The sequence below is a fragment of the Sander vitreus genome, chromosome 21, assembly GCF_031162955.1.
Source record: "Sander vitreus isolate 19-12246 chromosome 21, sanVit1, whole genome shotgun sequence".
Lineage (NCBI taxonomy): Eukaryota > Metazoa > Chordata > Actinopteri > Perciformes > Percidae > Sander > Sander vitreus.
Genome location: NC_135875.1, coordinates 24,414,799 through 24,431,208, shown reverse-complemented (window position 1 = coordinate 24,431,208; position 16,410 = coordinate 24,414,799). Strand labels below are relative to the sequence as shown.

At 42.7% G+C, this 16,410-nt stretch overlaps 1 protein-coding gene across 1 annotated transcript in view; it reads left to right on the top strand.

Moving 5' to 3' along the window:
* The first annotated feature begins 226 nt into the window (after positions 1–226).
* The window catches only part of LOC144536243 (ras-related protein Rab-37-like), a 30,743-nt gene continuing 14,559 nt past the window's right edge, over positions 227–16,410 (top strand). The window contains exons 1-6 of the mRNA XM_078279275.1: positions 227–397; positions 12,183–12,293; positions 13,072–13,113; positions 13,265–13,331; positions 13,448–13,500; positions 14,968–15,033. Of these exons, the coding sequence (XP_078135401.1) occupies positions 227–397; positions 12,183–12,293; positions 13,072–13,113; positions 13,265–13,331; positions 13,448–13,500; positions 14,968–15,033 (510 nt within the window). The remainder of the gene's footprint in view (positions 398–12,182; positions 12,294–13,071; positions 13,114–13,264; positions 13,332–13,447; positions 13,501–14,967; positions 15,034–16,410) is intronic.

Here is a 16,410-nt window from a genome sequence, read left to right as displayed (position 1 = left end):
GGGTGCGCGATCACGACATGCCTTTAAAATGCGAAGTGATGGAGGGGGAAGCGCGCAGACTGTGATTCACTCACTCCACAGGAGGAGCTTAGAGGGGAGCGCGAGGGAGAAGAAGGTTGGTGGAGAGAGGGAGGGGCGGGAGAGAGAGAGAGAGAGAGAGAGCTGCGTGGTTTGTCAGCTGTTATTCCCCTCAGCAGGCTGCTCTCTCTGTGTTGTAAGAGCGCGCATGGAGAACGGCAGGATGGAGCGGATGGAGTCGATGGAGCCGATCTCGGCGCACTACACCACGGCTTACCCGGAGATCCATCCCGATAGCGGGTACGAATCCAGAGAGACCGCCGAAAGCCAGGCAAAGACTCCCCCAGCTCCGACATATGACGAGGAATTAGTGCACAAGGTATGGCGACATGGTTACAATAACGCAACAGCTGTTTAATGCGCCACACACAGACAGTTTAAACTTTGCAGGACTGCTGTGCTTGGTTTCTTTTTCTATAAGGTATCCAGTTATGTACTGCCATCTATGAAATGTCCTTAAACTACCCTAGCCATACACATCCGTGACTGTACTGACCGGGACACATTCAAAACACTAATCAAAACACATCTCTTTAGATTAGCTTTCCACATACAATAGTCTTAATTTTTTTTATGGATTTATTGCTTATCTGTTTTTAATGTGCTATATGTGCTGGTTTTACTGTAAAGTGTCTTTGAGTACCATGTAAAGCGCTATATAAATAACATGTATTATTATTATTATTATTATTATTATTATTATTATTATTATTAAACCCTAAAGCAGCCCGGTTGTCCAGGCGGGTACGCCTCCGCGCTGGACCGGGTGTGCGCTCTCCGTGGTGCTGATCTTCACTTGGCCGTTGTTTTCAGTTGGTCCGTTTCCAGGCTTGTTGCGTGTCAATCTGCCCCAAACACATCATTATTTCTGTAATGAAGAGTCAGTGGTGCTCTCACTCAGATCAGCTTCCTGCTTCAGATTGGAATGAGGCTTCAAAGTGGTCACTTTGTACCAAAATGCTCTTGAGCAAGACATTGATTCCCTCTGCCCCCTCGAGACCGGTTATCATCACTACAGGATACATTTTAAAATGTTTGGATTGTGTTATTTACTGTAAATAGGCTGGGAGATTGTGTCACTTCCGTTTATTAAATGAGCAGTTAGATGGAGGATAGTCTCCCTTTGCCAGACCTTCCTCCACAGCGCAGGGTCTGGCTATTCCACACAGCATTCCGGGATGGGAGAAAAACGTGCTCTGGTTTGATGGCATTTCTTTAAACCAATCACAATCTTCTTTGGTGGTGCTAAGCGCTGGACTGAGCCACTGATCCGCTGCAAAATAGCCTTGGGAAGGAACTTGTTTTGGTTGAACATGTGTACGTTCAAAAGTAGTCTTAGTCGTGCAACAGAAAACTCAGATTGGACAGATAGTCTAGCTAGCTGTCTGGATTTACCCTGCAGAGATCTGAGGAGCAGTTAACCATAGTCCTCAGAAATCCACCGGAGGTTAGAACGCCAACACAAAGAAAGAGGAAGGGGACAGACATCCCGTTGATAATGAGGGACATCCGGCGGAATTTCTGTCAGCACCGGAGCAATCCTGAAAGTGGAACACCGTGGAAATAGACTAGATGGAGGAAGAATGGTACATTAGAGGGATGACATGAAGGATCACCAAGGGCTAATTAATGTCTCAGCATTGCTCTCCAAAGTGGCAACCATCTTTAATCACATGGATAATAATTGTACATTTTTATTGCACTTCTCAAGCCAGGAGCAGAAGGGATTTCCAGTGCAGGGAAACATACATACATACAAAATGAAATCCTTTATAACGTAAAAAATAAACGTGAAATCTGGCAGTGACATAACAGAGCTGTATTATGCAAACAAATAAGAGGGCGAGGCTGTAAAAATGTGTTTTAAGACAGGATTTAAAAGCTGAGACAGTGTCAGTGAAACACATGCTACAGTAACTGGAAGACGAACAGCAAAAGATCCATCAGCCCTGACCTTAACCTGGACATTGGGACGGTTTGGGCCTTAACCAGCAGATCACCTCTTAATGATGCCTTGGCCATGTAAAGCCTTGTGAGGATTTTAAAAGATACTGTATTTTAAAAAGAAATAGGTAACGAGTGCAAAGAGGCTGAAACTCCCTTATGTGGCTGGGTGGAGGCCATTCATATCCCGAATCATCTTTGGACCATCTGCCCGCACATACGGCCACCAGTTGTCATGTGACTTACTTAGATCACATGACAACAACCTGCGAGATGCCGATGAAGCTCAGAAAAGCTTTATTTAGACCCCAGAATCCAGAAACATTACGATTGGCTATCACCATGGAGAATACGGACATTTCACAATGTCACAAGATACAATCGGTCATAGAATACCGATTGTATCTATGACATATCTGTATGTCATTAAGCTTAGATTATTTTGTTACATATTCAACTGTAGTAATACGAGGGATTGTGGACTTCTGTGGTGGAGGAAGTGTTCAGATCCTTAACCTAAGTAGCAATACAGTGATAAAGTACTCCATTACCAGTAAAAGCCCACCTTTCAGAATGTTACTTAAAGCCGCACTAAACCATTTTTTTCTATTAACTATGGATTATATGACTATTGCTGTGTCTCAATGTGTGTACTTCTGTACTCACACTTGCTATTTTAAGTGCATTGTGTGTTCACTAGGCCTGGGTACCGGATACAACACTTTTTAGGCACCGACCAAATTGCCTCTAAAGTATCGAATATCGAAAAATGCCTCGTCATTCAATACCCAATTTCAATACCTAATCTCATCAGCGTCAGTGAACCAATCAGCATGCAGCACACTTCTACCAAGATCCAATAATGTCTGTGATTGGTTGTCTAACGTTACACGTCGTAGAGACACGCAGGAAAAACTCGTTACACAGAGACGGCTCACGTAGTCGGAGCTGGAAAATATAGAAAAATGACAATTTTTGAACGATACCCAGTCCTAGCGTTCACACTGATGTAGTATGGCCAAATGCAGCACTACGAGCACCAGGATGCTGCACTGAAAACGGTCCAAAAGTTGGGTGTAGAACGCTGGACACTACTCGCCCTCCACAGTCGCCATCTTCGCTACGGAGCGGAAGCCGCGGGACCACCAACGGATTTTCAAACTTGTAAAAAAATGGTGGACAAATAAAAAAAATTAAAAAAAAGGTTTTTTTTCAATAAGTACCACAATACTGTAGTCAGATAGTAAGAAAACAAGCCAGTGTATTTTGGCGGGTGACAATAGTTGGCGGTTACGCTCTGCCAGGCTGCGATTTACCTTTACAATGAATTTCCAGTCAGAAATTTAGAATATTAATCTGAGTCTGTCAGTGGCAAAACAAGAGCACTTTTGTGAAGGTAAATACAAGCTGCACAATTGCCCTATTAACTTACATTGTAGTTGTTTCGCCGCTGCCGACTGCAATGTTCTTGCTTAAAGGAGAATTCCGGTCGATTTTAACACGTAGCTCTGTTGTTTGTAAATTTGGCGTGTTGTCAGTAGCGAGAAAAACGAAAACAATCGGTGCTGCCTACACCGTGTTATCCTCCTGCTGGCGCTAGCACCCAGGAGGCTGCAACCGCAAATGCTTTTAGCCTCTTAACATGTTTGAAATGTCATTACAAGTGCCTACCCATGTGAAGTGATTCCTTCCGAGTGAATACAGTGAGTCTGACTGTAGTAGATGTGACAGAAATGCATAAAAGTTGTGCTAATTCTGTTTAGTTCCAGTGTTGAGACGGCAAGACGAGTGCTTAGGGACCGTCTACAAACTACAACACCGAAAAGAGATACAAAAATATTTTCAAAAATAGGCATATGCTTATTTTTTAGTGCTGTAGTACAACCAGCAGGAGACAAGTTATAATTGAGGCAAGTTTGGAGACACTACCTTATTTAATCATTAAATTAATAAATATTTTTGAATCTCTTTTAATACTGGACCATTGTCAAAGGTTGTTGTTCCCATCAGTCACTTAGACACAAAAACATGAAAATAGGGTCCAGGTTAAAAAAAACGGTAGTTACCCTTTAATGTTTTTAAGAAATATTTGTATTGACTGCATGATCATATCACTGTATTATTTACTGCCATGCAAGCCCCAAATTAAAGGTCCCATATTGTGAAAAGTAAGATATATATATATATATATAGTGGGGCAAAAAAGTATTTAGTCAGCCACCAATTGTGCAAGTTCTCCCACTTAAAAAGATGAGAGAGGCCTGTAATTTTCATCATAGGTACACTTCAACTATGAGAGACAAAATGAGAAAAAAAAATCCAGAAAATCACATTGTAGGATTTTTAATGAATTTATTTGCAAATTCCTCGGGAAAATAAGTATTTGGTCACCTACAAACAAGCAAGATTTCTGGCTCTCACAGACCTATAACTTCTTCTTAAGAGGCTCCTCTGTCCTCCACTCGTTACCTGTATTAATGGCATCTGTTTGAACTTGTTATCAGTATAAAAGACACCTGTCCACAACCTCAAACAGTCACACTCCAAACTCCACTATGGCCAAGACCAAAGAGCTGTCAAAGGACACCAGAAACAAAATTGTAGACCTGCACCAGACTGAATCTGCAATAAGTAAGCAGCTTGGTGTGAAGAAATCAACTTTGGGAGCAATTATAAGAAAATGGAAGACATACAAGACCACTAATAATCTCCCTCGATCTGGGGCTCCACGCAAGATCTCACCCCGTGGGGTCAAAATGATCACAAGAACGGTGAGCAAAAATCCCAGAACCACACGGGGGACCTGCAGAGAGCTGGGACCAAAGTAACAAAGGCTACCATTAGTAACACACTACGCCACCAGGGACTCAAATCCTGCAGTGCCAGACGTGTCCCCCTGCTTAAGCCAGTACATGTCCAGGCCCGTCTGGAGTTTGCTAGAGAGCATTTGGATGATCCAGAAGATGATTGGGAGAATGTCATATGGTCAGATGAAACCAAAATAGAACTTTTTGGTAAAAACTCAACTCGTAGTGTTTGGAGGGGAAAGAATGCTGTGTTGCATCCAAAGAACACCATACCTACTGTGAAGCATGGGGGGTGGAAACATCATGCTTTGGGGGCTGTTTTCTTTTCTGCAAAGGGACCACGATGACTGATCTGTGTAAAGGAAAGAATGAATGGGGCCATGTATCGTGAGATTTTGAGTGAAAACCTCCTTCCATCAGCAAGGGCATTGAAGATGAAACGTGGCTGGGTCTTTCAGCATGACAATGATCCCAAACACACTGCCCGGGCAACGAAGGAGTGGCTTCGTAAGAAGCATTTCAAGGTCCTGGAGTGGCCTAGCCAGTCTCCAGATCTCAACCCCATAGAAAATCTTTGGAGGGAGTTGAAAGTCCATGTTGCCCAGCGACAGCCCCAAAACATCACTGCTCTAGAGTAGATCTGCATGGAGGAATGGGCCAAAATACCAGCAACAGTGTGTGAAAACTTTACAGAAAACGTTTGACCTCTGTCATTGCCAACAAAGGGTATATAACAAAGTATTGAGATGAACTTTTGTTATTGACCTAATACTTATTTTCCACCATAATTTGCAAATAAATTCATTAAAAATCCTACAATGTGATTTTCTGGATTTTTTTTCTCATTTTGTCTCTCATAGTTGAAGTGTACCTATGATGAAAATTACAGGCCTCTCTCATCTTTTTAAGTGGGAGAACTTGCACAATTGGTGGCTGACTAAATACTTTTTTGCCCCACTGTATATTGGTAGAAAGTGCAGCTACTGTTCCGTCATTCCCCTGCTGCAATGACGGTGCAGAGACTCACAGTTGCGAAAGACCCGGAAACGCTGACCAATCAGAGCAGACTAGGCTTTTTCAGGTGTGGGGCTTAAAGAGACAGGCGCTAAAACTGAGCATTTCAGACAGAGGGTGAATAAAGGTATATTTAGACAGACAGGATGAGAAAGATAATCAGTTTTTTAACATTAAAGCATGTAAATATGTTCTAATAGAAACCCAAAATACATGTATGAACATGAAAATGAGCATGATATGGGACCTTTAAAGCTTGGCGAGCTGCAGGAGGCTCACGAGCAGCAGGAGGCTCACGAGCAGCAGGAGGCTCGCGAGCCGCGCAGTGAGTACCACTGGCCTACTTAGACCAAGGAGGCAGCGAGTTTAGACTCCAGTGATCCTCTGAATCTCTCTTCACTGTGGATGAAACAAAGAGAAGAGAGAAATGTCACATTATATCATGAAGCTGTATTGCAGGAACAGCTTCCAGTTCAGTGTGAAGGAGCTATGTTACTCAAAGCTTGTTTCCTTTATCAATCATTTGGTCTTTATCTTGCAATGTCCTACTTTCTTTTGTAATCTTGGTCGGTGTGAGAAAGAAGTGCACCAACAAGTTTTTGTTTTTATTTCTTTCCAAATGTGAACATATTTAGTTGCTTACATCATATTTAAAACATTTCACAATTGTCTGATGGTGTTTTGACAATTACAAGAAAATATGATGACTGGTCTTGTGATCTAATGTTGACGCAGACACAATCTGCAATAATATCATTGCACTTAGTTATTAGTAATTCTAAATAATCATTTCCTTATTGAGGACGCTGCTGTCATTAGTGTGAGTTTACTGAGAACTGATGGTCCGATGAGACATGCTAATGTTGCCCTAATGTAACCATAATGCATGTTGACCAGCTGCTTTTAATTGCCTTGGAAGCAGTGTGTGTCTGTGTGAGTGCAAGTGGAAGGCTTGCATTGTGACAAGGGGAGCAGGGCCAGATTACAGCAATACAAACTGTTCTAGCAATCAGAAACCATTCTTTCAGGGGAACCCTTTCTCTCATTCTGTCGTTCTGATGCACTTTTTGTGCTTTGCTCTGGAGAGGGGGGGGCTTTTCTTTCACTCCATCTCACCTGTGTGACCCCTGAGGGATCACGCATGGGGGCTTCTTTGAGTGCTCTTTGGTTCTATTTGGTTTGGCTCTCCGTAGGGACGGGGCTAGAAGGGGGGGCACGGGGTGGCAGCCCCCCCACACACACACACACACACACACACACTCACTTTGCTGTCTTTTCTGCCAACCTTCCCAGCCCTTGTCACATGACCAATTAATGTTTCCATGTCGACTATCCAAAATTCTGATAAACGTACCCATATCACCCACTCTGGAAGCGCTCACAAGTGTGTCTTTCAACACACACACACACACACACACACACACACACACACACACACACACACACATAGAGGCACACATACATTGCCACTAATGTAAATCCAACAGACTTTTAATATTGGAAGATACAGTAATATGCTACTGTTCTGTGGGTTCAATCCCCAGCTGTGCAATATACGGAACAGTCTACATCAGTGGCAATATGAGAACTGTCACGCTACATTACATTCTGGCTGTGCCACAGACTTAATACTCTCCCGGAAAATAAAAGGGACTATTCTCATGGAAGTTCTTAATAAAGCTTCTTGGTAGGGCTGAACGATTTGGGGGGAAAAAATCTAATTGTGATTTTTCTGCCAGATATTGCGATTAGATTTGCGATTATTCTTTTTTTCTAAAGTTTAGCTAAAGTTCAATATTCCCTGAAGAGTTAAGATAAAAGATAAAACATAAAGATAAAGATAAAACATGTCATGTCATGTCAACATGAGACACCATCGAAACGTCTCTGTATTCTTATACAGGGATGAGAACTTAGATATGAACTGGCAGCAATAAGTGTTTTCTTTTAATAAGCATGGAACATTGAGCAGTCAAACACAGAACATTTATCACAAAAGTTATTATAATAAAAAAAACTATTCCAATAAAAAAATATCAGTACTTTCCTGTAAACTGAAATGTGTGATCTGCCTCAGTTCAACAGCAGCATCTACATATTACACCTTCTACCGTCATGTTGAATAAAGTTACACAAAATAAATGAAACATCCACTGAAAATAGAGCATTTCTGTTAACAATCTGTGATATGTTAACATTATTCCAGCATTTAACAGTAAATATAATAATATAAATAGGAACAAAAAATGTTAAACCAAATGTTACACCAAACATTCAACTAAATATTCACATTCAATTGATCGCGGTCTTCACGATTAGCTAATCATATATATATATATATATCCATTATCCATATCATCCATGTCTTATTCCCGAACATCTGCGGTGTATCACCCATTTGCCTCCAGTCTCTAGTGGGGGGTTTATGAGACAGGTCCACTTCCCAGCTGGCCTCTGTTACCACGGAAACAGAGTCATACCCCCTTCCCACCACAAACACACTTATCATCATCACATACGCATGTGGAATTCTACAAGCATGGCGGTGTTTCTGGCATCATGTTACATGCTTTCAGTGAAACAGGAAACAGATTCCATTAATAAAGTTACTAGAGCATCAGATGAAATAAGAATATTGCTGCTGGTTTGGATTATGCTCTACTGTACATGTTAGCCCCTCTGTGTTTACCTTTCTGATTATTTTTTTTCTCCATTGTTAAGAGATGTGAAATTATGAATGAGTCTGTTGTTATGGCCCTGGTGTGTAAAATACCCTGTGACAATCGATCGTTCACTAAACCTAAGATTTGACTTGATTGACGCACACGTGAGGCTGGAGTAAGAGTGATACTTGGCATTGAAAGTATCATAGTTATAATAATAATTATCATAGTTTGCATCATAGTTTGTATCAAGGTTATTTGTTTATGTAATTAAACAGTGTGATCTGCTTGAACCTAAGCTGCAAACGTTAGCATGTCGGGCTATAGTAACCGACAGTAACTAAGCGTTATTTCCAACACCAAGGATCATTTTAGTAACTAACTGCATAATTTAGTGCGGTTACAGGTTATGTAAAGTAGCCTGTATATCGCCACTGTGTGCCAGTCCAGAAGGCTATTCAAGTTTAGGCTAGCAGTAGTCTATATCAACGACGGGATTGTTCAGGTGCCGCTGGAAATTCCGCCGGATGTCCCTCATTTTTGGCCAGATGTCCGTCCTCTTCCTCTTTCTTTGTGTTGGCGTTCTAAACTCCGGTGGATTTCTGAGGACTATGGTTAACTGCTCCTCAGATCTCTGCAGGGTAAATCCAGACAGCTAGCTAGACTATCTGTCCAATCTGAGTTTTCTGTTGCACGACTAAAACAATTTTTGAACGTACACGTTCCACCAAAACAAGTTCCTTCCAGAGGCTATTTAGCAGAGGCACCGTGGCTCCATCTGACGCTTAGCACCGCCCAAGACGATTGTGATTGGTTTGAAGAAATGCCAATAAAACCAGAGCACGTTTTTTTCTCCCATCCCAGAATGCTGTGTGGACTAGCAAGACCCTACTTCGCAGCACTGTGGAGGAAGGTCAGGCAAAGTGAGACTAGTTAGCGGGTAAAGTCCTTGTTAACAGCTTTATCATCAGCAAGATATGCATTAACTACCGGTTCCCTTTCAATCACATTGCCTGTGATTGCTCTTTACCTTTCAACATGTCAATGTGCACATAAACTTAGGCTGAGAGTTGATAAATAGAAAGTATTTAGCTTCCATTTTGAGAACATCAACAATTTGATTGTGAGGTGGTCAACCCCCCTGAGTCCCCCCATATTTTTCACACAGGCTACCCTAACAAGCCATAGTGCTGACTGTAATCACTGACTAAAGGATCTCGAAACATAACACTTCTTTTAATTGCTGCAGTGACTTTTCTCTCAACAAAGAGAATAACTAACTTAAAGGCATACTATGGGCCCTATCTTGCACCATCTTTGCGCCCATGGGCGTGCTGGTCTTACAGGGAGGTGTGGTCAGGTGCATTCTTGGCATATTGCTATCTTGAGGCAACGGAAAGTGATTGCACCGTTGACCAACAAAAACCTGGCCTAAAGTCAATAGTGCAGCATTTCATTGTTATTTTAACAGCAAATTAGTAAAATGCACCTAGGCTCGTGCACAGCGCGCACACACTATGCTTGTTACACACACAGGGAAGCGCAGCAGCACACAAATATGCAAAAGATTACAAATAAAAATATTACGCTGCAAATTTGTCATCATAATAGCAATGCGCCAAGGCACAAACACGCTTGGCTTTTAAAGGGAATGGGAGATGATACTCTGATTGGTTTATTGCATGTTACGCCCAAAACGCACCTGTGAAAATTAATGAAGACACTAAGTACAACCCTTTTGAACCATGCCCCCGGCGCACGGACCCTTTTTTCCGCCGTCAAACTAGCAAAAGTGGATTTGGACACGCCCTAAACGCACCTGCGCCGTGCACTTCACGCCGTGCGCTTAGATCGTTAAAATAGGGCCCTATTTCTCTTTTCGGTCCCCCTACAGGTTGTCTCATTGAAACTACAGCCGCGCAAGCTGTAGTTCCAATGACACAACCTGTATGGGGACCCAAGAGGGAAAAGTTACATAGTATGCCTTTAAGTTATTACCGATGCCTGAATAAAGTTGATATGAAAATTCAGAGGATGCATGATTGGTGATGCAGTGTCCATATTTAATCCACAGCTGACATATGACACACTTCTGAGAGTTTCTAAAATCCTTTAAAATGCTGAGATCAAAGGGAGGCTATAAAACCTCAAACTGGTGAGAAAAGCTGCTCCAGCTCTCTCAACTCTAATCCTTTCAGCCTTTATCATTCATAAAGCCTTAAGACAAAACTGAGTTTCAGTTGTCTTGCTCGCATAGCGAAAAACACATACATACATTTCTATTCCAGTATGTGCAGAAAAGTACGTGGACATCCATCCAAACCACGGCCACATCTGACCTTCTATGGATGTTTAGGGGTTAACTCAGGACTACACTTCACATTCTTATTTCTTTGTTATTGTTTTACAGGGGCATTGTGTGCCTTTATTCAATTCAATTCAATTTTATTTATAATATCAAATCACAACAAGAGTTATCTCGAGACACTTTACAGATCGAGTAGGTCTAGACCACACTCTACCACTGTCGCACTAAATGCTTGCTCATTCCCCCAAGAGCAAGCATTTAGTGCGACAGTGGCGAGGAAAATCTCCCTTTTAGGAAGAAACCTCAGACAGACCCAGGTTCTTGGTAGGCGGTGTCTGACGGTGCAGGTTGGGGGTGTGATGAACAGTGGCAATAACAGTCACAATAAAGATAATGGAACAGTGACTAGAAATAGTAGTTGTAGTAGTTCATGGCATAGCAGGGCACTGCAGGGCGTTACAGGACATAGCAGGGCACAGCAGAGCATAGGAGGGCGTAGTAGGACGTAGCTGGACGTAGCAGGACGTAGCAGGGCGTAGCAGGGCACTGCAGGGCACCGCAGAGCGTAGCAGGGTGTAACAGGGCATAGCAGGGCGTGCAGCAGGACCACGGCGACAGCTGCAACCATGATTTAGGTGCCACCCTAGTCCAAGGAAACATGCTGGGTGAAAAAAACATAAGGACTCCGGGGAATAAGTTTATAGATTAAGGTAGGACATTAAGGTAGTGCTAAGGGCTAATGGGGGCTAAGGAGAATGACTTGCTCCAAAGGTTGGTAATTGGTAATACTGGCAATGAAAAACGTTGGCATTGAACATATTTGGTTTTTCTCACAATCACCTAACGTTGATGTTCTTCTCTGGCAATATGGTTCAAACATTTGTGGCGGACTCACTCCTCGACGTCAAAATTGAGTGGTTTGACCACTTCTGAACAAAGATGACCCATCACAACATATCAGACACTCAGGCTGCATTTGTAGCATCAACACTTCCAAACCATTTCTTGGGAAGACAGAGAAACGTTTGGCTGTGTCTCATGTACGGTATCCATCACAGATGGAGGACACTATGTGTGTGGGTTGAGGATAAGTACCTCAGCATGACTTTTTTAAGTGGGCTACAAATGAAAGACAGGCCCATAGAAGATGAAGTATTGACTGCTGGCCCTGTTGAATGCCTCTGAATGCTGCCTTTCATTCATTTCATTGTCTTAAAGGTTATCTCCCCCAGGCTTGTGAGTCACACTGTAAAAGTGCTACACTGGAAGCAGATGCTGACTCACAACCCAAAATCATAAAATGATAGAAAGAAATGTTCAGTGCTCATTCTGATACCAATATAATCGTTATTGACTGTTTTTCTGCAGACAATCCTGGTCGGGGACAGTGGAGTGGGAAAGACGTCGCTGTTGGTGCAGTTCGATCAGGGAAAATTCATCCCCGGCTCCTTCTCCGCTACAGTGGGCATTGGATTCACGGTGTGTGTGTGTGTGTGTGTGTGTGTGTGTGTGTGTGTGTGTGTGTGTGTGTGTGTGTGTGTGTGTGTGTGTGTGTGTGTGTGTGTATTGCATGCACAATTTGTGTATGTATTTCTTTAAATACAGGACATTCTCTTTTTGAAATTAAGTCAAATCAGCTGTCAGAAAAACACAATGGCCCTCATTTATGAAACGTGCGTGCGACCTAAAACAGGCGTAGGACGGGCGTACGCCGATTCCTACGCAAAGCAAGGCATTTATCAATTTGAACGTGAGCGTAGGCTACGATAAAATCTCACGTCTGGTCTGAACTGCACGTTTTCGAGTCAGTGTGGACTTGCGGTGCAGCGTGTAATCAGTTTAACAGGAGAAGGAGAAGTCATCAGTTGATCACTTATCAGCAATGGCAGATCTGGCTCTTTTAGAAGACCTCTATATGGTATAACAGTGCACACGTACGCCCACGGGCCACGGTGGAGCGCTCCATCGGATTGATTCTATAGTAATGAATTGATTTTGCCAGAATTTTGCAATTAATTAATAATGCTGCAGACTCATCACACAGTAACAGTGGTTCCAAAGGGAACAGTTGAGTGAGGACACTGATTTTTCAAAGACGGGCTGCTGTCGAATCTTTCACATGGCGTGGAGGCAGACATCTCAGAAGCTATAGGCAAATAAAGGACAATCTATCTGAAAGGTTTTTTTTGTTTGTTTTTAATCTGTGTAGCTAGTGCTGAGTCTTACATCAATTAACATCTCTTTCTGCTTCTCCCAGAACAAAGTGGTGACTGTTGACGATGTAAAAGTCAAACTACAGGTCAGTGAGTAAATCTGTTCCAGTGAAAACTTGATGTGCTTTCACAACAGCTATACCTATTTTAAGAGCACAGGCTGGTTTCCTCTCGGGCATCTGTGTTGTAACTGAAAGTGGAACCAGGCCAAGCTCCTTGTTTCCTTTCGTGTTTCAGATTTGGGACACAGCAGGACAGGAGAGGTTCAGAAGTGTGACACATGCATATTACAGAGATGCACACGGTGAGGAAACACACACCATCATCTACAGCTGACTCTCAGCTCTACCTTTACCCACAAACACTGTCGTAGAGTTGCGCGGAAATATAACCATATGTTTATTCTTCTTTTCCCTAAAGCTTTGCTCCTCCTGTACGACATCACCAGCAAAACCTCCTTTGACAACATAAGGGTAAGGTCTGGGATATGTCTACCGCCTGGAAAGATATGGGAATGACTGAGACAGGAAGAGGAAACAGCCTGTATCAACAACTAATACATTCTGTGGATCATTTAGTGTGTGTGTGAGAGTCTGTATGCATGTGTGCGTGCGTCTGATCGTGGATTATAATGAGTGCAACAGAGATGTGAATTAGCACTAAACCACAGAAATGATCTTGTCCACAGAGAAACAAAAGAGAACGTATTCTCAGTGGAGTGCCAGAGGTAAAAGGCACCCAGCTTCCTAAAAGATAGTGAAGAATTGTTCACATGTAATGCTTTTATTTAATTTACTGCAGTCCTAATTTTGGCAACTTAAGGTGAATATATGTAACTTTAAAATGTTTCTGAAACTGTGTAATGTTCCATCTGATGATCATAAATGACCTCTAACAGCAAACGAGACCAACAGTGAAAAGAACACTATTTTTACATAGTTTTTATTAATGCCCGGGTCTGATTTTTTTTTGGGTAACAGATCAAGGCAGCAACATAATCAAAGCCCTGGAACCATATAGCAGACTTTCTTGTCTCGATCACCTAATTAATACTGTCCTTCGGCACGGTCTGCATACCGACGCACTGGCCGACAACGCGCCGGATATAGGAGAGACCATATCTGCTGCTAAAGGACTCGTGAGATATGTGAAACAATCTGGCCTGGTTGCGCAATTATCGAAGCCAGTGCTACAGATGGGGGAGACACGATTTTAGCCCAGTTTACCTCACACTCAAGTCAGTGCAGGACATACACCCAGAGCTACGGGAGAAGCTGGAGAGGCAGAGCTTTCTCCCCACCCAATTAGGCTCATAAAGTAATGATTAAAAAAACACAATTGCTTGATGAAGGGCCCAGCCCAGCCCAAGGATAGTGGGGGGGGGGGGAGTTCAGGCTCGGGCTTGGGCAGAGAATCTAAACTCTAAGTCACAAAATGAATTACGAGTCAATCTTGGTCGGGCTTTCAACAGATGGAGACAATTGTCTGGGATTGTAAATGTTTCAAAAACGTCCCCGAATTGGCCCTCAGATATGTAATACGTTTTGCGCCATGTGGTTGTAGTCAGTAGCATTAAATTAGGTCCCCCTTCCATTTAGCGCGGACAGTTTATTCCTTTTAGTCCGTGTTTGTGTAAGCCTACTATTTTCTTTTCCCTTGTCGCCTGTACCTGTGTAAAAGGATTTTTTATTTTTATTTACCGTATGCAACACCGGAAATGCAACAATGCATCTGTAACTTATTCTCTTATTGTAAATGAATGATTTTCTGTCTGAGCAAAACATTCATTGCAACTGTATGACCTCCGCATAACGCTAACTCCTAGACCTTTACGACAGCAGGCGTGGTAAAACACAAACTGAAAGTTACATATAGCCACTTTAAAGGACGTCTTCCAGGTCTCAGCCTAATGCAAACACACTTTCTTTGTCTTGTTTCAGGCATGGCTGACAGAGATCCATGAGTATGCACAGAGCGATGTAGTCATCATGTTGCTGGGCAACAAGGTGAGAGGGAATTGTCCGAGAAGCTCAGCAAGTAAAGGAAAAAGTCTTGAGAAAATAGAAAGGGATGTGATTTTTACTGAAAACTGACTGTAAACTTTGGCTTCTTATGATAGAAGGTACAATCCATGTTTGTACAGCTAGATAAAGACACAGATAATTCTCTATTTCTCTAAAGTTGATAGAGATGTAGTCTATAGCGGCAACGTTCCACTTCCGGGAATGTTCAGGTTCCTTCCAGAGGCTATGGCTGCGTCCAAAATTCCATACTCACATGCTCAAACAGTAAGTGAGCTTTCTTAGTACGTCCGAAACCTTAGTATGAAACCTATAGTGGGCGAATTGCATACTATTTCAGGTAAAAGATTACAGTATGCAGTATTGGACACTACGCCGACATAAATATCCCACAATGCAATGCGGTAGTAACGTCAATGTTCATAACAGACACGCAGATAGAAACCAAGGAGCTCTGTAACGTCGATAACGCTCTAATTTACATCTCTACATATTTAAATGACTGTTGGTCTAGTTATTTACCTCTTTCAGTAATGTAAGCATTAACTAGGGATGCCGCTAGAGCAGAGGTCGGCAGGGGTTACCATGGTTACGCATCTTCAACAACAAGGAGGTTTTCAGGAAGTGACGTTGGAAATTACAGCTTAGGGTGTCCGAAAAGATACACACTTCTGTTTATTTGCACACAAGTATGTTGAATGATAGGCACCGTTATTGCGTCCAGCGCTTAGCGCCGCCCAAGACGATTGTGATTGGTTTAAAGAAATGCCAGTAAACCAGAGCACGTTTTTCTCCCATCCAGGAATGCTGTGTGGACTAGCCAGACCCTCCTCCGCAGCGCTACAATCAGTTATTATAGTATAATCACTTTAGGAATAATGCATGACTGATGTCTTTTAAAGGTCCCATGACATGACAATTTGACTTTATGAGGTTTTTTAACATTAATATGCGTTCCCCCAGCCTTCCTAATGGTCCCCCAGTGGCTAGAAATGGCGATAGGTGTAAACCGAGCCCTGGGTATCCTGCTCTGCCTTTGAGAAAATAAAAGCTCAGATGGGCCGATCTGAAATCTTGCTCCTGATGAGGTCGTAAGGAGCAAGGTTACCTTGCCACGAGAGAGAGACATCATGGCTTTGAAACGAACAAAGTGGCAGTTGGTCAAGGCCACACCCCCACCCTCCACCTTGCCCCCCCCTCTATCCTCCTCAATAGCTACAGACTAAGGCATGGATACCCGACCTGAGCCCGACGGGTCCCGACGGTACCCGGGCCAGTTTCAGACAGATATTTAGAAATTATGGTCGGGTTCGGGTCGGGCTCGGTCACACCAGCGGGATAAGGCATTTGTTGTAAAATGGT